Consider the following 25167-nt stretch of genomic DNA (forward strand, 5'->3'; position numbering starts at 1 on the left):
ACGGTTCTGGACTGTCGCTGCTGTGGCTCAAATTCCATCCCTGGCCCTGGGAACTTCCTCATGCCATGGGCACAGCAAAAAATAAAATAAAATAAATAAAAGGCATTATATATCTATCCCTATAGTAATTTATAAATGAGTTATCATTTAGACCCAATACAATGTATTGACCTTAAGTGCTCGGTTCATGAGTTGAGAAAGTCACATACAACCGTGCGGCCAACATCAAAACAAGATTCAGAACATTTCCATCCACCCAGAAGTTCCCTCATGTTTCTTTTAGGCGATCCCCACCCCACCCCTAAACAACCACTTTTTGATTTCTATCACTCTATGATTAGTTTTGCCCAAACTTAATATAAATGGACTCTTTTTTTTTTCGTCTTTTTAGAGCCACACCGTGGCATGTGGAGGTTCCCAAGCTAGGGGTCTAATCGAAGCTACAGCTGCCGGCCTACACCACAGCCATGGCAACGCCAGATCCGAGCCGCATCTGTGATCTACACCACAGCTCACCAAAATGCAGGCTCCTTAACCCACTGGAGCAAGGCCAGGGATCGAACCCACAAGCTCATGGTTCCTAGTCGGATTTGTTTCCACTGTGCCACGATGGGAACTCCTAAATGGACTCTCTTATAATACATGTCTTGTTTATGGTATCTTTTATTCATCATAATGTTTTCAATTTTTTTTTTTTTTTTTTTTTTTTTTTTTTTTGCATTTTAGGGCCACACCCATGGCATATGGAAGTTCCCAGGCTAGGGATCAAACTGGAGCTACAGATGCTGGCTTACACCACAGCCACAGCAACTCGGGATCTGAGCTGCATCTGAGACCTACACCACAGCTCATGGCAACACCAGATCCCTGACCCACTAAGCAAGGCCAGGGATCAAACCCGCACCTATATGGATATTAGGCGGATTTGTTTCCACTGCGCCACAATGGGAACTCCCTGTTTTCAATACTCTTCTATGTTGTACATCAATAGATAGTCATTTTTATTGCCAATTAATAGTCTGCTATAGGAATTTATTTATCCATCCTCTCGTTGATGGACATTTGGGGTGTTTCCGGTTTGGGCTATTTCGAACATGTGTGTATAAGACTTTTGTAAACATATATTTTCATTTCTCTTAGGTTTTATATTTATTTTTATTGAAAAGATCATGTGTTGGGAGTGAGGTTAAATCTTCTCTTACTTTATGAAGTCAAATATGGAGAAATAACATGTGTTAAAGAAGTGAAATATCATGTTGTGGAACAACATATATATGTTATTAATCTAAAATTATGGTTGCACTACATATGCATGGAGGCATCTTAAAAGAGATTAACCAAAATATTGAGTTGTTGTTCCTGGGTTAATGTTAGGTGATTTTTTTTCTTTCTTTCTTTTTTATACCTATCCATAACTGTTTGACGTTTCTACATGAGTACTTTTTTTTAATAAATGGAAAAAATAAAGCTATATTCCTTCTATGGAGGAAAAATACTGACTTAGTCTTCTCTCTCCTTTGAGGAAGAACAATCATGAATCACTACAACCAGAAGTAAAGGACCCATTCATCCTTATTCCAGAGTTTCATTCTAGGGTAACAGCTCCATCCTTTTTCACATATGACAATAGCTGAATAAATGGAGAACCATTTTCAAACCATTTTCATGTTCGGAGATGCAGTGGCCGTGAGCAAAGATCCTAACCTCAAAGGGCTAAACATTTCCTTTCTTGCATAAATTGATAGTTTTCTTAGGAAAGCCTGCTTTACAGATAGTTCAAAAATAAATTTAAGCCCAGCTCCTGTCCCTTGTACTTCTCCCCAAACTTTAATTTAGTGGAGTCAAAAAGAACCCTGAGTGTGTATTTTATTATACTCAACAGGGCCGCTGGACAGAACCAGGATATCCTTATCTATATCCTGGGGCTTGAGCAAGCAGGAGGCAGGAGTAAAGGGTGGAAGAGGTTAACCTGCAGGGGGAGCTCAGGCATGGCCCCAGCAGTCCCCAAGAGCAACAATGAAGCATCTTCGTCAAGGCCTCTGGCATTTGAGGGGATGGAGCTTTGGTTTAACCATCTTTTGATTCAGACTCTTTGGCCTCTCTCTCCTTCCTAGGCTCTTGGGCGGCAGCAGGTGTCTGAAGCCATCACCCACCACAGTTGGAGACCTAAGCAGGAGTCAAGGGGATTCCCCGGGGAAGCGAGGCAAGGAGCCCAAGGTTATGAGCGCTGCTCTGGGCGGTCGGGAGCAATAACCTTTCAGGGTGATTTTCCCTGGGTTTATCCTTCCTTGCTTCTTCCTTCTTCCAGAGCAGTAAAACAGGACCCTAGGAATACCTCCAGCTAAACCAAAGGACGGGGGGTTGGGCAGCGAAGTTCTCCTTGGGGAGAGCACTGGGAGAAAGCTCAGGACAGCTGCAAGGCAGCCTAGGGAGCAACAGCTGGGTGTAGAGCAAGCAGAATCTCAGGGGAGCTGCGCATTTGTGTCGGAAGCCACGGCGGGCTGCCCCAGGACCTGAAGCAGCAGGGCAGCCGAGAAGCCTGTGGGCAAAGGTTCACATGGAGGACAAGGCCCCTGGCCTGGGAGGGACACGGGCAGACGACACTGAGACAGGGGTGGACATCTGGGAAGGAAGGTGTTTAGTCCCCACAGGCAGACCTACGGGATGCAGGTACTGAGCAGCGGCTCCCAGGAACAGATGAATGCGAAGCACCCACTCCCTCCAGGTTCTCTTCCCCACTCCCCATCTTCCCCGTTTCTCCGCCCAAACTAAAGGGTGGCTACATGTCTCTAGAAGAAACTGCATCAGGCCCTGATCTGGCAGGAAATGAGTTTAATGGAAATGAACGCTGCTGTTGTCCATAGAGTCAGGATGGAGTCCTGAGTTGAAGAGCACAGAAAAAGTATTTTGCAGTTTTCAGCAGACCCCACGAGGGCCATGACCACTGGGAGTTGGGAGGAAGATGACAGCCCTGGGCCTTATTTCCACATCAGTCTCATATCTCTCCACTTGCTCTTTTTTTTTTTTTTTTTTTTTTTCTTTTTCCTTTTTCCTTTTTGGCTGCCCTGAGGCACACAGAGTACCCGGTCCAGGGGTCAGATCTGAGCCGCAGTTGTGACTAAGCTGCGGCAACACCAGATCCTTAGCACCACTTCACCAGGCCATGGATCGAACCTGTGTCCCAGTGCTCCTGAGCCACCGCCGATCCCATTGTGCCCCAGCAGGAACTCCTCTCTCCACGTACTCTTGAACCACTTCAGTCAAAAGGCAGGTAAGCGGCGGGAGGAAAGTACGGCAGACCATCAACTGCTGGAGGAACTCAGGCACGGCCCCGTCACTTCCGAAGAGGGACAACACGCCTTTGTGAAGGCCACACTGGAAGTGCCACGGAGCTTCTTCCTCTGGGTTGTGACTCGTGGCAAAGTTTCCATGATGCCCAGGAGTCATCCCGGGGGCAGCCTGGGCACCAGAACATCTGCAGGCTCTCAGCACTAGACCCCCTGCAATGCATTCCTCATCTATACACACTGACATCCAGGCACCTACCTGCAACCAGCGCCTGGACTTAACTCTGCAAAGTACAATAAACATCAGGTCACGGGATTTCTCCGAATTCAAGAACTGGGATTTACAATCTTCTGGTTCCAGGCAAACACTAGATAACTACTGATACCCCGGAACTTGCTATGTTTCTGCCCCAGCTAAAGTCCCTAAAAAAAGACAAAATACAAAAAACTAACAAACAAAAAAAAATTGGTATCTTTTTTAAGGCACCTAATTTAATTCTGCAACATTGCACTTCTGCAATCACATAGCTAGTAATTTGCTCCCTAAAACAACAAGACATCATAAAACATTTTCTCAGAGGGAATGTGTTCATTCATGCCAAGGATAAATCAAATATACCCTTTGAGGGATTTTTACCTGGAAAAGGTCAAGAGTTTCTGTAGCAACTGTGTTTCTGAAAGAAACCCAGTGTCATCAAGACAAGTCATCAATGCACTTTTGCAAAGTGATAAATGGAGACCTCAAAAAAAGAGAGAGAGAAAAAGTTCATGGGAATGGCTACCAATGGATATGGGGCTCCTTTTTGAGGTGAGAGAGAAGTTCTAAAATTAGGATGGAGTCCCCTGATGGCTCAGCAGGTGAAGGATCTGGCATTACCACTGCTATGGCTCGGTTTTGATCCCTGGCCTGGGAACTTCCACATGCCTTGGGCACAGCCAAAAGTCAACAAATAAATAAAATAAAATTAGATAGTGGTGATGGTTGCATAACTTTGTGAATTACACTAAAAATGACTGAATTGTACCCTTCAAAGGGGCGAATTTATGGTATATGAATTACAGTTCAACTTAAAAAAAGAGAGAGAGAGAGAAAGGTCACTAAATATTTCCAAAGGGTAGAATAAATAGAAGCAGAGCCTAGATCAGGATTTTGTTGCAGAAAGATTGGTTCTTCATAGGCTGACATCTACTGGGGCCTTGCATAAAATATTTCTTTCTCTTTTTCTTCTTCTTCCTATCTTCTTATGAACAGAATCCATCCTTGGAAACTATACTCATCTATACAGTTACAAAAGTGTTTCCTGTCAAACTCCCACAACTTTGAAAACACAATTTCAGGTATCACACCCTCAAAAAGTACCCCCATCCTTCACCCACTTCAAGGTAAGTGCCCCCATAGACTCCGGATTCTGGTAAGCGCGCTTGGCTTACTTGTGGCTGACACTTTACACTGAAATTAGCTGTCTGCCGTCACCTCCCACTAGCACAGCCTTGGCAGAGGAAGTGCATGAAAAATGAGTTTTGAATGACCTTAACACCAGATCTTCATCTTGTAAGGTTTTTTTTCTTAAAAATTGGTATCCTGGGAGTTCCTGTCATGGCGCAGTGGAAACAAATACGACTAGGAACCATGAGGTTTCGGGTTCGATCCCTGGCCTTGCCCAGTGGGTGTTGCCTCGTGTTGTGGTGTAGGTCACAGACACAGCTCGGATCTGGCATTGCTGTGGCTCTGGCGTAGGCCAGCAGCAACAGCTCCGATTAGACCCCTAGCCTGGGAATCTCCATATGCTTTGGGTGCGGCCCTAAAAAAAGACAAAATACAAAAAACTAACAAACAAAAAAAAATTGGTATCTTTTTTAAGGCACCTAATTTAATTCTGCAACATTGCACTTCTGCAATCACATAGCTAGTAATTTGCTCCCTAAAACAACAAGATATCATAAAACATTTTCTCAGAGGGAATGTGTTCATTCATGCCAAGGATAAATCAAATATACCCTTTGAGGGATTTTTACCTGGAAAAGGTCAAGAGGGAGAATGAATCAGAGCCTCGGAACCTATGGTTCCAAGTGGATAAAACATGCTCTTCTCTCTTTTTCTTTTCCCTCCGAACCTTTAAATATTGCAAAGCTTTCAAGGAGAGTCAGTAAGTCTATGTGAAGCCATCTTAGAACCAGGCGTCTTTTTCTGCCTTTCTCCTTCATTACTGTTCAAAGATTTTTCTTAGAAAACCTAAGAGCTATACTGTCATCAAAAGCTGTAAACAGGGTTCAGAGCCACTGAAAATGAGGAGGGTTTTGCCCACCTCTAGTATTTGACCAAGATATGCCCCCACATCTGACCTTCAAAGCTCCTGAGGCCCTAAAAGTTGCACTCCTCACAGAGTTCCTGCTGTGGTATAATGGGTTAAGGATTTTGAGTTACCACGGCTGTGGCACAGATCACAGCTGTGGCTTGGATTCCATCCCTGGCCCGGGAACTTCCATATGCCAAGGGTACAGCCAAAAAAAGAAGAAAAAAAAAAAAAAAAGGTTGCACTCCTCACTTGGCTTATTCCTCCAGGAGACAAGCCCACATCTCTAACAGGTGCAGTGCCATGGCCCCTCCTCCCATCCCCAGGGGGTGGGGGGCAGTGTGCACAGAGCTGGCTAGTACCAGAGTCACTCCAAGGAAAATGCGGATGGCACACCATCTCCAAGAGTCCCTTCTTGTTGTTTGTTATAAAAATGTTCAAACACACAGAACAAGAAAAAGAATAATTACAACCTCCCCTAGTCCCACTCCTGCCTGCTTCCGAGATACAACAATTGGTCACATTTTGCCATTTAAGGTGTCTTACAGATAAAGTAGTACCAGATATTCCATAATAACACCCCTAGATACTTTAGCACACATGTCCCAAAATAAGAATATTATCCTAAATACCACCATATAGGTAATCCACCTAACAAAATTAACAATAATTTCCTAATATTAACTAATATTCGATCCATGTCCACATGTCGCTCGTAGATAAAGGAGAGTCCCGGAGTTCCCATCGTGGCTCAGTGGTTAACGAATCCGACTAGGAACCATGAGGTTGCAGGTTCAATCCCTGGCCTTGCTCAGTGCGTTAAGGATCTGGCGTTGCCGTGAGCTGTGGTGTAGGTTGCAGATGTGGCTTGGATCGTGCGTTGCTGTGGCTGTGGTGTAGGCCAGCAGCTGCAGCTCTGATTCTACCCCTAGCCTGGGAACCTCCATATGCCGCGGGAAGCAGCCCTAGAAAAGGCAAAAAGACAAAAAAAAAAAAAAAAAAGGAGAGTCCCTCCCTTAAATCACACCCTGCCCGGGCCTCACCTTCTCCCTCCTCCCCATCCCGAGTACCATTCTGCCATCATCATGTTGCCCTCACTGCATCCCCCTTCTTGAGTACCTGTGCAAAAGGTGCCATCATTGGGGATGAACGTCTTGTTGTTGTTGGTGGCTCGATATCCTTCTAAGCAAATGCAGTAAAAGCCTCCAAGTGTATTGTGGCAAGATGTGTGGTTCCCACAGACCACGGTGGCTCCAAACTGGCACTCGTTTTTATCTGTCGATACATTAAGACAAGGCACAGTAAGGGCTATCCCTCCATCCAAACCTCGAACAACCACCCAGACTGTTCTCCTGCGCTCCTGGGAATCAATATTCGGTGACAACAGCTGAAAGATCCATTTCCCCAGCATCTTCCCTTCTCACGAGGCTTCTTGGACTACAGGCAGAGGCAGATCCTGGTCTTGCACCAGGTACAGACAAAACCCACAAGAGAAACCCAACATCTCCATCTGATAATTGCACCTCATTTGAAGACTGGGAGAAGGAGATGCTTTTTGAACGTCTCCACACTTAAAAAGATCTTGTCATGGCCCTGGGGGAACAAACTGGGCAGAAGCCCACTTTTCGGGCCCAGCCATTCTCTTGCTTTTCTCGAAAACCAGAGCAGGATGATTTTACATCCAGTGATTAACTGGAAAATTTGTTACTTCTGAGTTACCAGGAAACACAATGGAATTAGTGCTTAAGCTTCATCCGGGGGGGCAGGGCTAATATTGTGGCAGAAGCAGCTCCTGCTAATCGTCAGTGATCCATGTGAATAATATTAGTCACCCAGGGAGGAGAGGCTGGGACAGGGGATGCTTGATGAGTCCACAGAACCTGCCTTGAGTATTTTTTAATTCAATAATTTTATAACAATGTGAAATGAAGGTAAATCTCCCGCACATATCTGTCTTCCAGGCCAGGGGTTGGCAAACTTTTTCTGTCAAAGGCCAGTCACAAGTCTCTGGTGACTACTGCTCATCAATACTTTTGTTTTTTGGGGGGGTTGTTTTGCTTTTCAGGGCCCCACTCATGGCATATGGAAGTTCCTTAGGGGTCAAATCAGAGCTGCAGCTTCCGGCTTACACCACAGCCACAGCAATGCCAGATCCTTAACCCACTGAGCAAAGACGGGGATCTAACCTGCATCCTCATGGATACTAGTCCAATTCATAACCCAGTGAACCACCAAGGGAACACACGCTCATCCCTACCTTCGGCGCCCAATAGCAGCCACAGGCAATAGGTAAACAAATTAGCCAAGCTGTGTTCTAGTAAAACTCTATTACAGGAGTTCCCTGGGAGCTCAGTGGGTTAAGGACCTGGCATTGTCACTTCTGTGGCTCTGTTACAGCTGTGGCACAGGTTCAATCCCTGGCCCCGGAACTTCTGCATACTGTGGGTAGGGCCAAAACAAGGAGAAAACTATTAAAACAGACTGTGGTGGTTTGGTCCCCAGGCTAGAGTTTGCTGGCTCTGCCCTAGCCTTGACCATCACAGGAAACTCCTCTGACCTATTTCTTTTGCAGCCTTTAATGGCTGATCTGTCCAGCTAGTTTTTTGGCAGGAGGAAATCATCAATTCATGAGCCAGAGTTTTCCTGTCTGTTATTCAGTGTTTTATCACACTACTGGTTCTTTCAAAGCAGTTCAGCTGCCTCCCACAATTACATTCAACTCCTGTTAACTCAAAAGGACCCCTCCTCGTTCAAAATCTGGTGGGGTTTTGTTTTGTTTTGTTTTTCATTTTTCTCTTATTATCTTTTTTTTTAATTTGATCAAACCTGAAACACTAGTCATTGATAAAACCATCTGTGGTAAGATGTGCATGAGAGCTCAGAGAGGCAGAACAGGCCCCCAAGCCATAGCCAGGCCAGGGTCCATCCAGATTACTAAGCAGGGCACAGGGGTTTCAGATACAAGTCCACCTGTCCCAAAGATGCAATATTCCTGTCCTTTGCTATTGTTTCTGAGGCATGTCATCCCTGCAGACCTCATCAGAAGGGACATTTGGGTTTGTGGAAGATTCTAGAATTCCTAGGTTCCTTGACCGTGTAATAGCATCTCTGGCACACCTATGACCTCACCTGTAACCTACGGCATGGTCTCTGGAGGCCACATACTGGGATATGCAGTGTCTGGTGTTTGGGAGCAAGTACCCCATAAATTAATAAAACCTCTTCTGCCCATTAAGAGAAGTTTCTATTGTTTAGAAGTCAAAGGACAATCAAGATGCAGCAAGCGGGGAGTTCCCGTCGTGGTGCAACGGAAACAAATCCGACTAGGAACCACGAGGTTGCAGGTTCAATCCCTGGCCTTGCTCAGTGGGTTAAGGATCTGGCATTGCCGTGAGCTGTGGTATAGGTTGCAGATACCGCTCAGATCCCACGTTGCTATTGCTGTGGTGGAGGCCAGCAGCTACAGCTCCAATTCAACCCCTAGCCTGGGAACCTCCATATGTCTCGGGTGCGGCCCTAAAAAGACAAAAGACAAAAAAAAAAAAAAAAATTGCAGTAAGCATTCAGGGGAGGAAGACTTCCTAGGGGAGGAAGTGGAAGAAGCTTGTCCACGCTCCCCAGTCCCAACTTCATTTTCAAACACCTGCTGGCAAATAGTCGGGGGAGAATCTTACGGGCAGAATCTGAAAGAGGGTCAAGAAGATCCAGCTCCAACCTGCAGGAATGGGCAATGGTGTGTGGTTGTAAAAACTTCTATCTGTGAGGCAGAATATGACTTTTTAAAATCAGGACTTAATTGTTATTTTTCTTTAAGGAGAAAAAAAGAAGATATCACCACAAAGTTGTATATACTGTCAACCCACGGCCACAAGGCAGAACTATCCACAGTATTATTGCAAGCACCACAGTTGCTCGGAGGAAGCTGATTATCCTAACATTCACTATTCTAAAGTTGATATGAAACTCTCCCTCTCTCTGCATCAGGCTTGAACCTGGATATTGTCTGACTGTTGTCACTGCACAGTGGATGCCATGAGGCAAAAAGAAATCCCAAATGCCTCTAGCCTAAAAGTTGCTGTATTTCTCTAAGCCACCCAAGACCCCAAAGGGTACAACTACCAAAAATATGGAAGATGGAATCTGGGAAACATAAGACTCAAAGCAACAGTATTTCACCAATTAGCCAAAAAGTTCAATAGGCAATTTGTGTTTTGCTTTTCCTCAACTTCAGTTTTCTATCAACCAGAGAAATTTAAAAATGCAATACTCACTCGAATTAAGTTAACTCAAGACTTGAAACAGATTTCAAATCTGTGTTAGGATAGTGTCCAAACATTCAAGTTCAAGGACCTCAACGTGAGGGATAATTCCTTGGAAATGCTAGAGAATGGATACATCCAAACAGTAAAACAAGGACTTATTATAACTGATAAAACTTCTTGTGATAAAGACATGTGAACAAAATAACAGTATTTTCCCCCAAGAACAATTCTTTAATATTAGAGCACCTCGTTTCTTGATTCAACTTTTTCACTGAACCCAGGATTCAGAACTTACCAATACAGTGAGTCCTCCCATTGCCCACAAATCCGTATTTGCAAATACACATCTTCTTTCCTTCTCTTTGCTCACACGTAGCATGTTTATGGCAACTGGCACAGACATCGGAATCTGAATCATAAATTGCACATATCAGGAAAAGAATACTCCAATCACCTGCTCTAGATGAGTCACATTTTGGGTGGTAGACATTTCAAATGGAAAACCAAAATCTGAATACCAAAACTATAAAGGGTAGAACTTATCCTATCCTTAGAAACCTGCGATGGCCAGTCCTTGTTCATGGAGTAAAGCGCAAATTCCCCTACCTGGCGATGGAAGCTCTGAACAGTCTGCCCCTGGATTAACCCCTGCAGCCTCACTGCTCCCACACCCAAGTGTTCTCCAGGCAAGAGGCCGACTCCTTTTCCCCTGACATGCTACCACCGTTTGATTTCTTTTTTTCTTTCTTTCTTTTTTATTTTATTTTAATTTTTGTCTTTTTAGGGCCACACCTGCGGCACACGGAGGTTCCCAGGCTAGGGGTTGAATCAGAGCTGTCCCCGCCGGCCTATACCACAGCCACAGCCACACCAGATCTGAGCCGCATCTGTGACCTACCCCACAGCTCACGGCAACGTCGGATCCTTAACCCACTGATCGAGGCCGGGGATTGAACCTTCATCCTCATGGATGCTAGTCAGATTCGTTACCACTGAGCCGAAACGGGAACTCCCCACTGTCTTATTTCATGTCATACTCACCCTGTTCCCTTCATCTAGAATGTCTATCCTTCTCTGTCCAACTAGCACCTGTTTCTATTTCAAGACCCAGCTTAGCCATCACATTCTCCCTGCGGTCTTCCCCATTCCTTCATCCTTAAGGAAAATGAATCTTCCTTTGTGCTCCCCAACCCTTGTATATCCCCATATCAGCCATGCTAATCTGTCATTATATCCCATTCCACCTCTGTCCTCCCAGCTTGCTATGGTGGATGAGCTTCTCAAAGACAGGGATTATGTCATCTGCTCATATATCATTATGGCACGATAGAAACATTCGCTATATGTTTATGGACCAACTGGATAAAAGAAACTGCAATCCTAGTGGCTGGGACTTAACAAGCAAATGGAAAGGAGAAGAACTCGCTTATGGCCCTATCCCCTTTCCTTTTAGGGAAAAGGTGGTGAATGTGTTTAAAATGTCAGTGAGATAACAGCCAGGTCCCAACAGGATGACCAGATCCCAATTACTTAGATAAGCAGCAAAAATGTTTGGGGCTAAAATTCCTGAAACATGCAAATCTACCAGATAGTGACGTATGGCTCAAGATCAAAGAATTTTGACCCAAGGCTGTGTGGGATATTGTGTTGCACTGCCAGTGTCCGTAATATCAGGAGTGGACTAGTAAGGAGAGCATTTCGGCATGGAATTTCATCTTACTCTTGGCCCCCGTACTGCCCAGGTAATAAAGATTTAGCCCTCAGGCTGCTTGAGGCATGAGCCCAACTGAGAAAGGGAGATATAAAAATACTCTTAACTAAGCTTGCTTTTTATTTTTTTTTAACAAAATAGAACACAAAAATGAGACGAGCCCTGCTAATCACTAAGTAATACTAAATTAACCATAGGATATTTACAAAATTTATTATATCCTACACCAGAAAGGAAAATGCAACAAATTTCAAAAAAAGTAGAAATTGTGTTGGTCATACCTGATTACCATGTAATACTAATGTAATTAAACAAGATTTAAACCCAAGACTTGCATCCTCAAAAAGAAAGCCTACTTGTAAACTATAGGACACTCTCTTAAATAATTCTTAGGGCAAAGAGGATACCAACATTGAAATGTTTAATACCAGACATAAAAGCTTCTCTGCCCTAGGAGTTCCCATTGTGGTGCGACAGGATCACTGGCCCAGCACGGTGGGTTAAGGAGCCGGCCAAAGGTTGAAAGTCGCTCGGATCTGATCCACAGACTGGGAACTCCATAGGCCGGCTAAAAAAAAAAAAAAAAAAAAAAAAAAAAATCTTATCTACCTCAGAAAACTTGAGTTTGACATGCCGTTATACTTTAAAAGAGAAAAAGAAAAGCAGGCAGCTGGGGAAGGGGACTAGAATTTTAATGCAAGAAGTTTGAAAAAGGAAAAAACAAAATTGGAGTTTACGGCAAGGGGGTCAGTCGTTAGGGCTCAGTAAAGATTAAAAAGATGTTAAAGAGTTAGCAAATATAGGAGTTCCCATCATGGCTCAGTGACTAGGAGTTCCCATCGTGGCGCAGTGGTTAACAAATCGACTAGGAACCATGAGGTGGCGGGTTCGATCCCTGCCCTTGCTCAGTGGGTCAAGGATCCGGCGTTGTATGAGCTGTGGAGTAGGTTGCGGACATGGCTCGGATCCTGCGTTGCTGTGGCTCTGGCGTAGGCCGGTGGCTACGGCTCCGATTGGACCCCTAGCCTGGGAACCTCCATATGCCGAGTGGGAGCGGCCCTGGAAAAAGCCAAAAAGACAAAAAAAAAAAAAATTTTTTAATGGCTCAGGGGCTAACAAACCCGACCAGCAACCATGAGGACACAGATTCGATCCGTGGCCTCGCTCAGTGGGTTAAGGATCCAGCATTGCTGTGAGCTGTGCTGTAGGTCACAGACACGGCTCAGATCCTGTGTTGCTGTGGCTGTGGTATAGGCCAGCAGCTACAGCTCCGATTAGACCCCTAGCCTGGGAACCTCCATATGCCATGGGTGCGGCCCTAAAAAGACAAAAAAAAAAGAATTAGAAAATATATTCAAATTCATTGAAAAAAAAAACTTTTGCCAAAATCAGTGCATCATAAAGACCAACAGTCAAAACTCAAGACCAGAGAAGGAAAAACAGAGCATACACAAACATACAACATCAAGAATAAGAAAGAGCTTGTAACAGAAAGTACATAAGTGATTAATTTTAAATTATAAATGAAAGAGTTTCAGTTAAACATAGCAGATTTAATACATGCACAACCTCCCCAGCCCCCAAATTTTAAAATGACATTAAGAACCGGAAAGGTATAAACTCATAGAGAGAAGATGATAGCAAATAAGAGTATTGACAATATTTCAGAAGATGGAAGCGATGGACATACGGGAATACCTGAGAGGAGGAACTAAAAGCCAGTCTAGGAGTTCGCAGGGGCTCAGTGGGTTAAGGACCCAGCAGTGTAACTGCTGTGGCCTGGTTCAATCCCTGACCAGGGAACTTCCACATGCTGCAGGCACTGCCGAAAATAATAATAAGAATAAAAGCCAACTGCAAAAAAAAAAAAAGAGAGAGAGGGAGAGAGAGAAAAGAAGAACAAAGTAAAAGTAATTAAAATTAAAATTAAAATTAGAAAGGCTCAGGAATGGGGTCACTGAGTGCCTCAGAAGGCAAGCATAAGGGGTAGCAGCTGGGCGTTCAAGGAACTGGTTGAGAATACAGAGTAGTTAGATGCCTTTACTAATCCTGGCATAAGATGGAGTTTTACAACCTAGAGAAAACAGAGCAGGAAGGCACCTGATTACAAGGGCAACAGGCAGAGCTGAAGTGAGACTGAATCCCCCTACTAAAAGTCCATCAACATGGGCTAGATCTATTTAAACATTTTAACATTTTAAAACAGTGCCATAAGGATACAGCCAATTCATAATCACATCCTGGAAATACCCTTTAAATAATAAATCCTGGGGCACATCCACAAAGCTAGCTGTGGTCACCTGTATAATGATGAACACTCAGCCCAGTGTGTGTGTAGCACAAAAGCCATAATAGATCAAATGCTATGCTTTTTTTGGAAGTATAGTTGATTAACAATATTGTCTTAGTTTCAGATATATATATATGTATATATATGATTGACATAAACACTATAGTAATGAAATAAAGGAGGAAATGGTAAGATGTTTGATTTTTGTTTCAAAAAATATTTGTCTTTATAAAGATGGCAGCATTTTTACATCCATCCATTTCCAGAAACTTACATTAGATAGAAAATGACTTCTTTTTTGTGAGTCAACAGTTGAGTGAATCTAATAAACACACACAAAACAAGAAGCAAAGTAGTGCCAACCACTCAGATAAACTAAGGAAAGTCCAATCTGAATTAGTGAGGGACAGAATCTAAAGAGGTTTTAAATAAACAGAACTAAGTTCAAATTCATTCAATAAATAGAACTAAGTTCAAGTTCATGCAATAAATAGAACCAGACCAACAATATATGGCCTTGGAGGAAGTCAGCCAGGCACAGGAAAGCACTGCACTTGAGTCAGAATTGATCCTAACTTTAGTTAAGTCTAAGTCATGGTGACTTTTAGCAAATCTTTTAACCTCTCTGGGTTTCAGTTTTTCATCTGTAAAGTAAGGGCTTCAGGCTTCTCAAAGTTTAAAGTCCATTCAAATTACCTGGGGCTCTTGCTAAACCGCAGGCTCTGATTCAGTAGGTCTGGGGTGGGGCCTACATTTTGCATTTCTAACAAGCTGCCAGGTGGAGCACATTTTGAGTAACAGGGATTAAAGGGCCCTTAAAATCCCTTCCCTCTCAAGTTCTGACTCTTCTTTTTTTTTTTTTTTTTTTTTTTGTCTTTTTGTCTTTTTGCTATTTCTTGGGCCGCTCCCTCGGCATATGGAGGTTCCCAGGCTAGGGGTCGAATCGGAGCTGCAGCCGCTGGCCTACACCAGAGCCACAGCAACGCGGGATCCGAGCCGCGTCTGCAACCTACACCACAGCTCACGGCAACGCCGGATCATTAACCCACTGAGCAAGGGCAGGGACCGAACCCGCAACCTCATGGTTCCTAGTCGGATTCGTTAACCACTGCACCATGACAGGAACTCCATGACATTTCATTTTTGTCTTTAATAAAGTCCCGTGTCCCAGGAAACCCCTCAATTTGGTGCAAACCAAGATAGGCGACTTGAAGAGCTTGTTAAAACAGAATCGCCAGAGAGTCTGCTTCAGTAGCTGTGGGCCCAGCCAGAGAATCTGTGTTTTTAAGAAGCTCCCAGGGGGACCACACTACTAGCAGCACTGAACGTCTAGCTCAATCTCAAGGACGAGGGTCAGCACCCTGGGGAAAGAAAAGGCCACACGAACGGTGTCTTTCCCCAAGTCTAGACTGAGGCACAGCATGGCCTTGGGACCAACGTGTCAGAGAGAATAACCCAAGGGAGAAGAATTCTCCAAGCCTGTGCCGAGATCACTGTGCCCTCACTGTAATCTGGGAGGCACAGTGTCAGGGGACAACATCCCATCCATGTCAAAGATGATCTGACTTCTGTCTTCGGTGATTCTGTTCGGGAGGGCAGAGAAATGACTGCCATGCAGTAACTGAGGGGGCTACATAGGGGTGAGGGGACCCCACCCCCTCAACCGCCGCCTTCCGCAGGCCCCAGGGATGCCTAGAATGACTGGAGAGCAACAGGAGAGTGGGGATACCAAAAACCTAAGAGGAAAAGCCTGACAAGTACCCTCTGTAACTATTACTGTGTCCCCAGCTGAGGGCTGCCACCCTAGATTCACTTCCCTTCTCTATTCTGCGGTGACAAACGAGCTAAAACCACATCCATCCATGAGGCGACCAGACAGGTTCTGGTGTCTCATTTCTGGGTTGGAGTCTTCTCTCTGGCTCCTCGGTTATGTGACCTAAGGCGAGTTAAACGGTCAGCACCCTGGTTCTAAGCTGTACAATGGAGATCGTGTTGCGAGGATTAAATGAGAACTATATGCATGAGCTCCACAGAGCGCTAGGCAAAGAGCTAATTTACATGAATATTTATGTCTGTCTTCATAGATATGGTCACTGCTGTTAAAAACAAGGCACGCATGATGCAGCGCCTGGTATCAGACGTGGTGCTTCAGAGCAGGGTTAAGAGACCACTTGCGCCCACGATCCTAGCTCGGCTGCTGGCTCGCTGGGTGACCCTTGATGATTTCTGTGCCTCAGTTTCCCATCGATCTGTAATAGGAGGATAACAGTAAACCTACTTTTTATGGTGGTTTCGAGGATTAAAGAGTAAATGGGTTAATACATGGCAAGCAATTAGAACATGACAGATATTATTATAACAACCACTCAACAGCCCTTTGTTAATGAACACATGAAGGTACTGACAGCTAGCCAGCTCCCAATTATACTAATGAAGAGAGTGATGGGGAGCTGAATTGATGCGAAAGCCCAAAGCACTATCTTTGTGTGGACAGATGCCAACCTCTTCACGGGGCTGATTTCTGGGAACAGTACCCAATATCCTCATTTCCATGATCACTCCCTGCCTCCCTGCCTCACCCACCCTTCCGAGCCCGCTGGGTAACACTTTACTCAGAAGTAGGAAGTTCAGCTTCCTCAGGCTTGCTCAATCCTCGCTCCTCTCCACCTCACACCAAGGCAAACGAGACCTTCGGATGGAGCAGGCTGCCAGCCTGAGCCAGCTCATCTGGCTCATTATTTCAACATTCAAACAGCAACTTATGTGCACTCTTGTTGTGGCACAGCAGAAACAAATCTGATTAGTGTCCATGAGGACGCAGGTTCGATCCCCAGCCTTGCTCAGGGGGTTAAGGATCCGGTGTTGCCATGAGTGGTGGTGTAGGTCACAGACGTGGCTTGGATCTGGCACTGCTGTGGCTGTGGTGTAGGTCAGCAGCAACAGCTCTAAGTTGACCCCTAGCCTGGGAACTTCCATATGCCATGGTGCAGCCCTATAAAAAAATTTAAAAATAAAAGCACACTCGGAGTGCTTGGATTTAAATCTTAATCTAACACCAGCCATTCACGGTCAGACCAAACAAACCCACCGCACAACCCTCATGAGATCCTGCCTCTCAAACTCATGAAGACACATGGAAACAGATCAAATGACCCGAGGAAATAAGCAAAGGAGGCCCAAACTCAGGAAGAGAAAAGATGCCCACGTCTTCCAAAACACCACGGAAAATTGCACTGCTCGTAAGAGACTGCATCAAATTCCAGGGACAGAAGGAACCTGAGAGACCTCATAGTCTCTCCTCTCCAACACCCGGATAGGAAAGCAAAACATAGCCTCTGCTTTAAAAATCCCCTAAGACAGAGAGCACTCTACTCTTTCAAGCATAATCCTTGGGGGGCAGTGGGAACCACTGTCCACACCCCTTCCTGCCCCCACCCAGCGTTGCCAATCCCCATCAAGGACCCATAACCAGGAGTTCCCATAGTAGCGCAGTGGTTAATGAATCCGACTAGGAACCATGAGGTTGCGGGTTCGGTCCCTGCCCTTGCTCAGTGGGTTAACGATCCGGCGTTGCCGTGAGCTGTGGTGTAGGTTGCAGACGCGGCTCGGATCCCGCGTTGCTGTGGCTCTGGCGTAGGCTGGTGGCTTCAGCTCCGATTCGACCCCTAGCCTGGGAACCTCCATATGCCGAGGGAGCAGCCCAAGAAATAGCAAAAAGACAAAAAAAAAAAGAACCCATAACCTTTCCTTGTGCAAAAGTTACTGGGCTCCCAGCTGTTTTTGCCCTTTTGTCCTCTTCTGTCCACTTCCTGTGTGGCCAAGACCACACTGCAGTAGGGCCCCCACATCTAACCTTCAGACCAGGGAGCAACCCATGCTGAGCAAAGCGGCCATGCCCTAGGTTCCTATCCTGCTTGCCACCCGCTGACAGGCTGCCTCACATTCTCGAGTAAGCCATTTGCTTTTTTTTTAATCCATGCAAATTTGTTCCCCCCTGTCTCCTCGGCAGAGCTAAGGCCAATAGGCCACTTGCTCCCTTGGGCTGCAGAGACCTAGAAGCCCATTTCAGGATTCGATCCGAAGCTGAGGATGTGCCCAGGGCCCAGTTCCTAGAGAGGGAAGACCTAGGCCACGGTAGGGGTTAGGGATTGTCTTCATCGGCTCTAATCCTGCCCTATTACTTTGAGCAACTGCAAGTCACCCCCAAACAATCCACTCCCTCAGTTCACCCTCTTTCTTCCTCTTCCTCACTCTCAACCGGGAATATACTGCTGTGACTCATGATGAGAGCGTGAACACCACGCCTGTGGGAGGCAGGATTTGTGAGGTCAGGTGCACTTGATACAGGAACAACTTCCCTGACCCACCCCACCATCCCTCTCAAGGCCTCTGCCCATCCTCTCCTCTTCCCAAACCCCAGCCAGGCCTGGGCCAACAGGTTTCCCAGCCACTCCCAGACTCCGAGCCATGCCGGGGAAAGGCTAAGAAACAGGACTGACTGGTTCCAGCCCATTCCTAACCTCTCTATTCCCCTAGGGCTGGGCACCCCACCCACCCACCAGCACCTTCCTGCTCCACCAACTACCATCGCACACCTTCCTCCATCTGACTTCAGCTCCTCCACGCTCTCCTCCCTGAAACATCTCTGATAACAATTACATGTAATTCAGCAATGTTACCACTGAGAGACTGAAGATCCAAACAGACAATGGTCAGACCATACAAAAAAAAACCCAGGACTCTTGGCAGCATCGGTCTAGGAAGTCAACCACAACCTCTACAGCAATAAGCCCCAAAAGGTCGGGACTTAGCCCATGTCGGGCAGCTTCGGCAGTGTTGTTGTTGGTGAGTTTTACTGAAGTATAGCGGACTTACAAGGCTGTGATAATTTCTGCTGTACAACAAAATGACCCACTCCTTCTTCTCTTATTCTCTTCCCACATCAGCTTCTGTCATTTTTCCCCCAAGCTTCAAACTAAGGACCAATCAGTGAAAGCCAAACAAGCGGCCCTAACCAATCACACGGGATGCCTGCTGTTCGAGGGAGGCTACCTCCAGCTTCCCCCGCCAACATCCTCCAACAGGGCACACCTGAAGCCTTCCCTTTTGTTCCACTGTAAAGTTTTCACACTCAAAGGCCTGCCTTCAAGTCCCTGATAAATGTAAGTGATGATGGCTGACCCGATTGACAGAGTGAGCTCTGAATAAACAGCCTGTGCCTATTCTCATTTGATGGGCTTCGTGGCCTTTTTTTTGTCTTTTTGTGCGTGTGTGTCTTTTCAGGCCGCACCTGCAGCATATGGAAGGTCCCAGGATAGGGGTTGAATCTGAGCTGCAGCTGCTGGCCAACCCCACAGCCACAGCAATGTGGGATCCAACCAAGACACATCAGTGATCTACACCACAGTTCATGGCACTGCTGGCTCCTTAACCTACTGAGCAAGGCCAGGGATCGAACCCTCATCATCATGGATACTAGCTGGGTTCATTGACCACGGAGCCACAACAGGAACTCCTCATTTGGTGGTCTTTGTTTTAGTTCCACACCAGATGCCTAATATAAGCTCCCTACTCCCAAGGAGCTCTTGGTCTAGTAAACAATTACATTTCAGTATGGTGTGAGTGTATAGGGCAAGAGTACCATATAAATATATATGGATATAAGTAAGAGTGTAAGGTTCCATACAATATGGTACAGAAGTGTGGGTGTGGTGTCGCTGGTGTTGGATAACTCCAAGGGGCCTCCAGGAGGGAGGGCAATTGGGCTGGTTTTGAAAAATAAACAGCACTGAGCAGCTAGCTGTGGGGGAAGGGCAGAGCCGTTCCCCATTCTTCTCCCTCCCCGCTCTTCCCTACCAAGCTTTCCCACTTGTAAAACAACTTTGCCTTTTGACCTGCTCCACTAAATAACTCACTCATTTTTGCATTTTCAGTTTCTCCCTCTACTAAATAATTCCCCTCATTCTAAAAAGTGCCAGAGTCTGCTTTCTCACCACCTTCAGCAAAAAAAAAAAAATTCTAGGAGTTCCCGTTGTGGCTCAGTGGATAAAGAACCCAACATAGTGTCTGTGAGGATTGGATCCCTGGCCTTGCTCAGAGGGTTAAGGATCTGGCATTGCCACAAGCCGTGGCACAGGCCAGCCGCTGCAGCTCCAATTCGATCCCTCGCACAGAACTTCTAAATGCTGCAGGTGCAGCCCTAAAAAGGAAAAAAAATTCTTGCACTGACCTGACCAGACCAACTACACACTATCTTCTCTTTCCTTTTATCTTCTTTTTTTTTTTTTTTTTTTTTTTTGGTTATACCAGAGGCATGCAGAAGTTCCCAGGCAAGGGATCAAATCTGAGTCACAGCAGTGACACTGCCAGATCCTTCAGCTGCTAAGCCACCAGGGAACTCCATCCTTCTATCTTCTTTAAAGAGCATCTACTCTGCAGCCAAAGTCCTGCACTCACCAGAGCTCTCTGCATCTGGCTCTCACCCTCATTGCTCTGCTGGCTCTGGCTCCCACTGACCAGTCACCAAACCCAAAGCCTTGTTCTCAACCTCTACTCTCTTGGCTCCCCTTCCCCTGGTTTCCTTGATGCTATACTAGCCCAGTCCTCCTCTGACCTATGTGGCCATGGCTCTTTATCCTCTACTTGCACCTACCATCTGAACATGGTCTTTCCAAGAAATCTGTCCTTGTTCCTCATACTCATGAACCTCAAGGCTTCAAGTGACAATCAAGTCTCCATCATTTGCACACACTTCTTGTCCATAGTCTCAACTCCCTGTTGATTTCATTTCTGCAAAAGTCCTAACAGCAGTTCAACAGCAGGATCTCCAAAACAACTAGTCATTTTTCTTCCCAAATCTTTTTTTCTGCTCCTCTAGAACCATCTACCCAAGTCATCCTTCAGCCCCAAACCCTTAGGGTTCCATCTTCCCTCTTCTGTTTCCTTGCACCTTAATATTTGTCATTAAGTCCTTCTAATCCATTTCTACCTTATCATCTACATGCAGCTCTTAGGTCCTTCTGCCAAGCCTCAGAACTTCAAGAAGAGATATTACAACTTCCTCAAAGGCCCCTAAGCCTCTAGTCAGTCCCCACATTGCGTCCACTGCAAGGAAACGTGCCTCTAATCAAACCAGATTCTCCATGGTTGTAAATGGTGGGAGGATGCCTACATGGGGAGAGGAGGCTCAGCCAGGCAACCCTGGCTTCCATTTCCCAAAATTCACCCCATAGCATTTAAGCAGGTGCAGATGGGTGACCCTAGGCAGTTACTTTGTTCAACCACCTTAGCCCAGCAAGTCAGTGAGACCACAGTGGACAGTTTCCTAGGCTACAGTCTTAACACAAAGATTTTGAAATAGGCTCCAAGTGTCTACAAGATTTTAAGCACAGCCATGGGAGACCGAGTTAGAGAAGGAAGTTAGATCACCAGAGCACCTGATGTACTGGCTGCTCTAGAAGGTTCAGCCATCAAAAGAACTACCTGCCAGTGATGGTAAAATTTCCGAGCTGAAGAGAATTGGGGGGAACAGCAGTCTGAGCCACAAAGTCCCCCCATAGCTCCCTCCATGAAATTTGCCATCTACTACGGGATGAGTACTTGGTCTTATCAAGGAAGCTGGAGAGCTTTCTTATAACCACTTTCTGGGATAACTCCCTGTACTAAAACTTGCAGTGACTTCCCGTGGCTACTCACTGCCCAGAAACAGTGAGATCTAAATGCCTTGATCTGCCAATCACAGCATTCTGCCTTCTGGTTAATTCCAATCTGCTTTTCTGCCCTCATTTCCCTTTCATTCCTACATACCCATCAAACTGAACCACAGGCCCATGCTTTGGTGCCTCCGCGTGCTTCCTCACTTTGTCCCCTCCATCTGGAATTCATTCATTCTACACATATTTGTGGAGAGCTGACTGTGCCCTCTGCTATGAGCTAGAATTCCGTTCCTCATCTTCCCATATCCAAATATTACCAATCCTTGCTAGCCCAGTTCAAGGGTCACCACATTCATGAGGCCACCAGACTCCCTGAGTTAGATGTAGCCTTTCCCTCCTGTGACCACCCACCTTCTCAGAGCACTTCTGGCATTCTGCCCTTATCACAGTTATTCAAGTAAATGCCACCTCCCCTCCATGTCTAAATCCTCCGTGTAACTCCTACCACATTCCACACTGCATTCTGCAGGGGGCATTAAAAACTACATCAAGGAGTTCCCCTGGTAGCTCAGTGGTTAACGAGCCTGACAAGCATCCATGAGGACGCAGGTTCGATCCCTGGCCTTGCTCAATGGGTTAAGGATCTGGTCATAAGGAGACCTATGGTGTAGGTCACAGACGCTGCTCGGATTCCTGCGTTGCTGTGGCTGTGGCGTAGGTCGGCAGCTACAGCTGGGATTCGACCTCCAGCCTGGGAATCTCCATATGCCACGGGTGCGGTCCTAAAAAGAGGGAAAAAAAAAAAAAAAAAAAAAAAAAAACCTACGTCAACTGCCAGGAAATGGATTATTTGCTTGTCTGTTTTCCCCAGAATAGGGCCAGCACCGCGACCTCACATCCCTCACACAGAAACTATTCAAGGATCATTCATCTGTTGAATACATGAACTAATTAATGAATGCTTTATTCCCCTAAAGTTCCTTACACTTCTTTCTCACCATATTAGCATCTGGTTCTTCATCAAAGGTAAAAACTTAAAAGGTAGAAAGAAAATTGCTTCGGGTCAAGAATTTGTCCCTCAAAGCCACAGCGGGGCCGGAAGCGTGACAGTGCAAGCGGAACGCCCTTCCACGCCCTCGCTGAGTGGGTGCGGCTCTCCCGGGGCCCCCAGCTCGCGCCCAGCCCCAGTTCCTCCCGGGGCAGGTCCCGGGGCAGCCAGGTCCTCCCGGGGCAGCAGGCCGGGCCGCCGCGCCCTTGTCGTCCACAGTGGCCCCGAGGCCCCGGGACGGGGGCGGGGAAGTCGCCCGGGAGGCCCTCCCGCTTGTCGGAGCCCCGCCCTCTCGATCCCCGACCTGCGCCCCAAGCCCAGGCTCCAAGCCCGCCCAGCCCAGGGGCGGAGGAGCGTCCGGGGCGCGCCCGGCTTGGTCTGGGGCCAGGCCGAGGGCGCCCCCGGCGCCGCGCGCGCTCCCTGTCAGCACTCACCGTCTGCGCCCGGCGTCCGGGGCGCGCCGCGGGCCAGGCAGAGCAGCAGCAGCAGCAGCAGCAGGAGCGACAGCAGGCGGCCAGGCGGGAAGCCCGCGCCCCGGGGCCCCCGGGCCATACCACCGCCACTTCCCACTCCGCGCGCCCGCGACTCCTCCTGCGGCCCGGAGGCGCCGAGATAAGGCGGCGGGCGCCCCGGGGAGGGGGACGGGCGGGCCGCTTCCGGCGCCGCGTGGGGGAGCGGAGGGCGCCGCGGGGTCCCGGGGGTGGGGGTGGGGGTGGGGGGCGGCGACTGCGAGTGCGGCCTTCCTACCCCCACCAAGGCTGCGCGCCGGGGGAACGCTCGTTCGGCTCCCTCACTCCTACACCCGGCGGCAGTGCACCTGCTGCGCGTCTGGCGCGCTGGGGGCCCGGGGACACCCAGCAGGTCCAACCTAATGACACAGCTGAATATAGAGTCCCGGACTGTGTTAGGAGGAGATGCCCCGTACTCTAAGCGTGCGGAACGATCGAGGGATCCCAGCTGGTCGGGGGCTCAGGGAGGTACCCCCTGGGGGGCAAACGAAGAGGGGTGAGGGGCAGAAAGAGGAGGAATTTTCCAGGAGCTGGAAGAGAACTAAGGTGAAGTGACTGGAGCTAGAAGAGCAAAGTGAGAGGGCAAGAAGCCGCCGGTCCAGGCCACCCAGGGGCGACAGGCACGACCAAGCGACAAGACTGTCAGAGGCGACAGAGCTGGCAGGAGTTCCTGCTGCTCAGAGGCCACTGAGCTTGGGGACTCAGGGAGGCCTTAGGAAGAAGTAAGCGAAGACCTGAGGGTGAGAAGAGCGGGAGAGGAATCTAAGCGGTGAAAGGCGATTCTAGAAATGGGGAGCAGGACCTCCTCAAAGTGCGAAGGACCCTTGGAGAGAGGCAGTGAGCTGTGGAAATAAAGACCTCATGTACCAAGTAAAGGAGGTTGCGGAGAAGCTGTCACGGGGCTTTAAGCAGAGTGACCTCATCAGAAAAGGCTCCCAGGGTCCACTGTGTGGGATCGGGGTTGGGTTGGGGAGGCAGGGGGTCGGCCTGGAGCTTCTGCAGAGATCCAGGCAAGGGAGCACTTGTCTGGGAGCAGGGCACTGGCCATGAGTGGGAAGAGAAGTGACAAATGAGAGTGGTACTGGGTGGACTCCACTGGCTTTTATGACCAGTAGAATGTGGTAGACAAGGAAGGAGAAATTACAGATGTCACCTAAACGTTTGATTTGGGCAACTGGGTTGATGGTGAAATAGTCACTGAAATAGAAACACAAAGGAGGTAGGGAGAGGCTGCAAGGGGAAGAAAAATAAGTTCCAGGTTGAAGGCTTTCAGCTTGGGATGTCTTGGGGATCCCTCAAAACAGGGCCCCCCACTGCTTCACTCCCATCCTCACTTGCTTTCTCTCTGTGCCACCCACCCCCCTGCTCTAACCCTAACCACCCATGAACACACCCATATAAGGGCTAAACTTGTTGTGCAGCCTTAAAAAGAAGTAGTTAAAAATAAAATTCCTAAGCCCTTTTGCAGCAGGTTTCTTGCTAATTGTTTTTTGCTCAGCAAAGATAGGAGCCTGCTTAGGGGAGCAGGAGATAGACAGTTCCAGGACTGCAGCCTGTCTCCTAGTATTTAGACAGTTTTTGGTTAACCTTCATGAACTTTGAAATAATGTAATTGTTTCAACAAAAATACATTCATTTAAGACATTGTTAGGGTTCTCTTGTGGCGCAGTGGGTTAAGGATCCACCTTGGTCACTGCTCACTGCTCTGGAAAGAGTTTGATCCCTAACCCAGGAACTTCCACATGCATTGGGCACAGTCAAAAAAAAAAAAAAAAAAAAAAAAGACATTTTTAAGCCCACCTATATACCTCTCCTTCTCTGCCTTGCCTCCCTGCAGAATCAATTAATTGATTAAAATAAGTATATAAATATGTACATGTACATATATTATTTGTTTTTATTGTTATTTCCCCAATACAATTTTTTTTCTATGGTACAGCATGGCAACTCAGTTACATATACATGTACACATTCTATTTTCATACATTACCATGCTCCATGCCGTGGTTTGGGTCAATGCTGAGGCGCAGGTTCGATTCCTGGCCTGGGAACTTCAGCCATAGATAGATAGATAAATAAATAAAAAAATAAATATTAAAAAATAAAATCGA

At 46.9% G+C, this 25167-nt stretch overlaps 1 protein-coding gene across 8 annotated transcripts in view; it reads right to left on the minus strand.

The window, feature by feature from the left end:
• Positions 1-23138, minus strand: part of SUSD1 (sushi domain containing 1) — a 149115-nt gene extending 125977 nt beyond the window's left edge. For all 8 annotated transcript variants that reach the window (XR_002337296.2, XM_084992219.1, XM_084992197.1 and 5 more), the window contains exons 1-3: positions 22982-23138; positions 10139-10252; positions 6701-6856 (exon numbers count right to left, since the gene is read on the minus strand). Coding sequence is in view for 7 of the 8 variants with exons in the window: in XM_084992219.1 (XP_084848345.1) it covers positions 6701-6856; positions 10139-10252; positions 22982-23099 (388 nt within the window). In the remaining variant the exon portion in view is untranslated. The remainder of the gene's footprint in view (positions 1-6700; positions 6857-10138; positions 10253-22981) is intronic.
• Between the last annotated feature and the right edge of the window lie 2029 nt (positions 23139-25167).

This window comes from Sus scrofa, chromosome 1 (genome assembly GCF_054392235.1).
Source record: "Sus scrofa isolate SSC_HxYL_T2T_F1_AM1 chromosome 1, Sscrofa_HxYL_maternal_Yorkshire_Landrace_v2.0, whole genome shotgun sequence".
NCBI classification, from domain to species: domain Eukaryota; kingdom Metazoa; phylum Chordata; class Mammalia; order Artiodactyla; family Suidae; genus Sus; species Sus scrofa.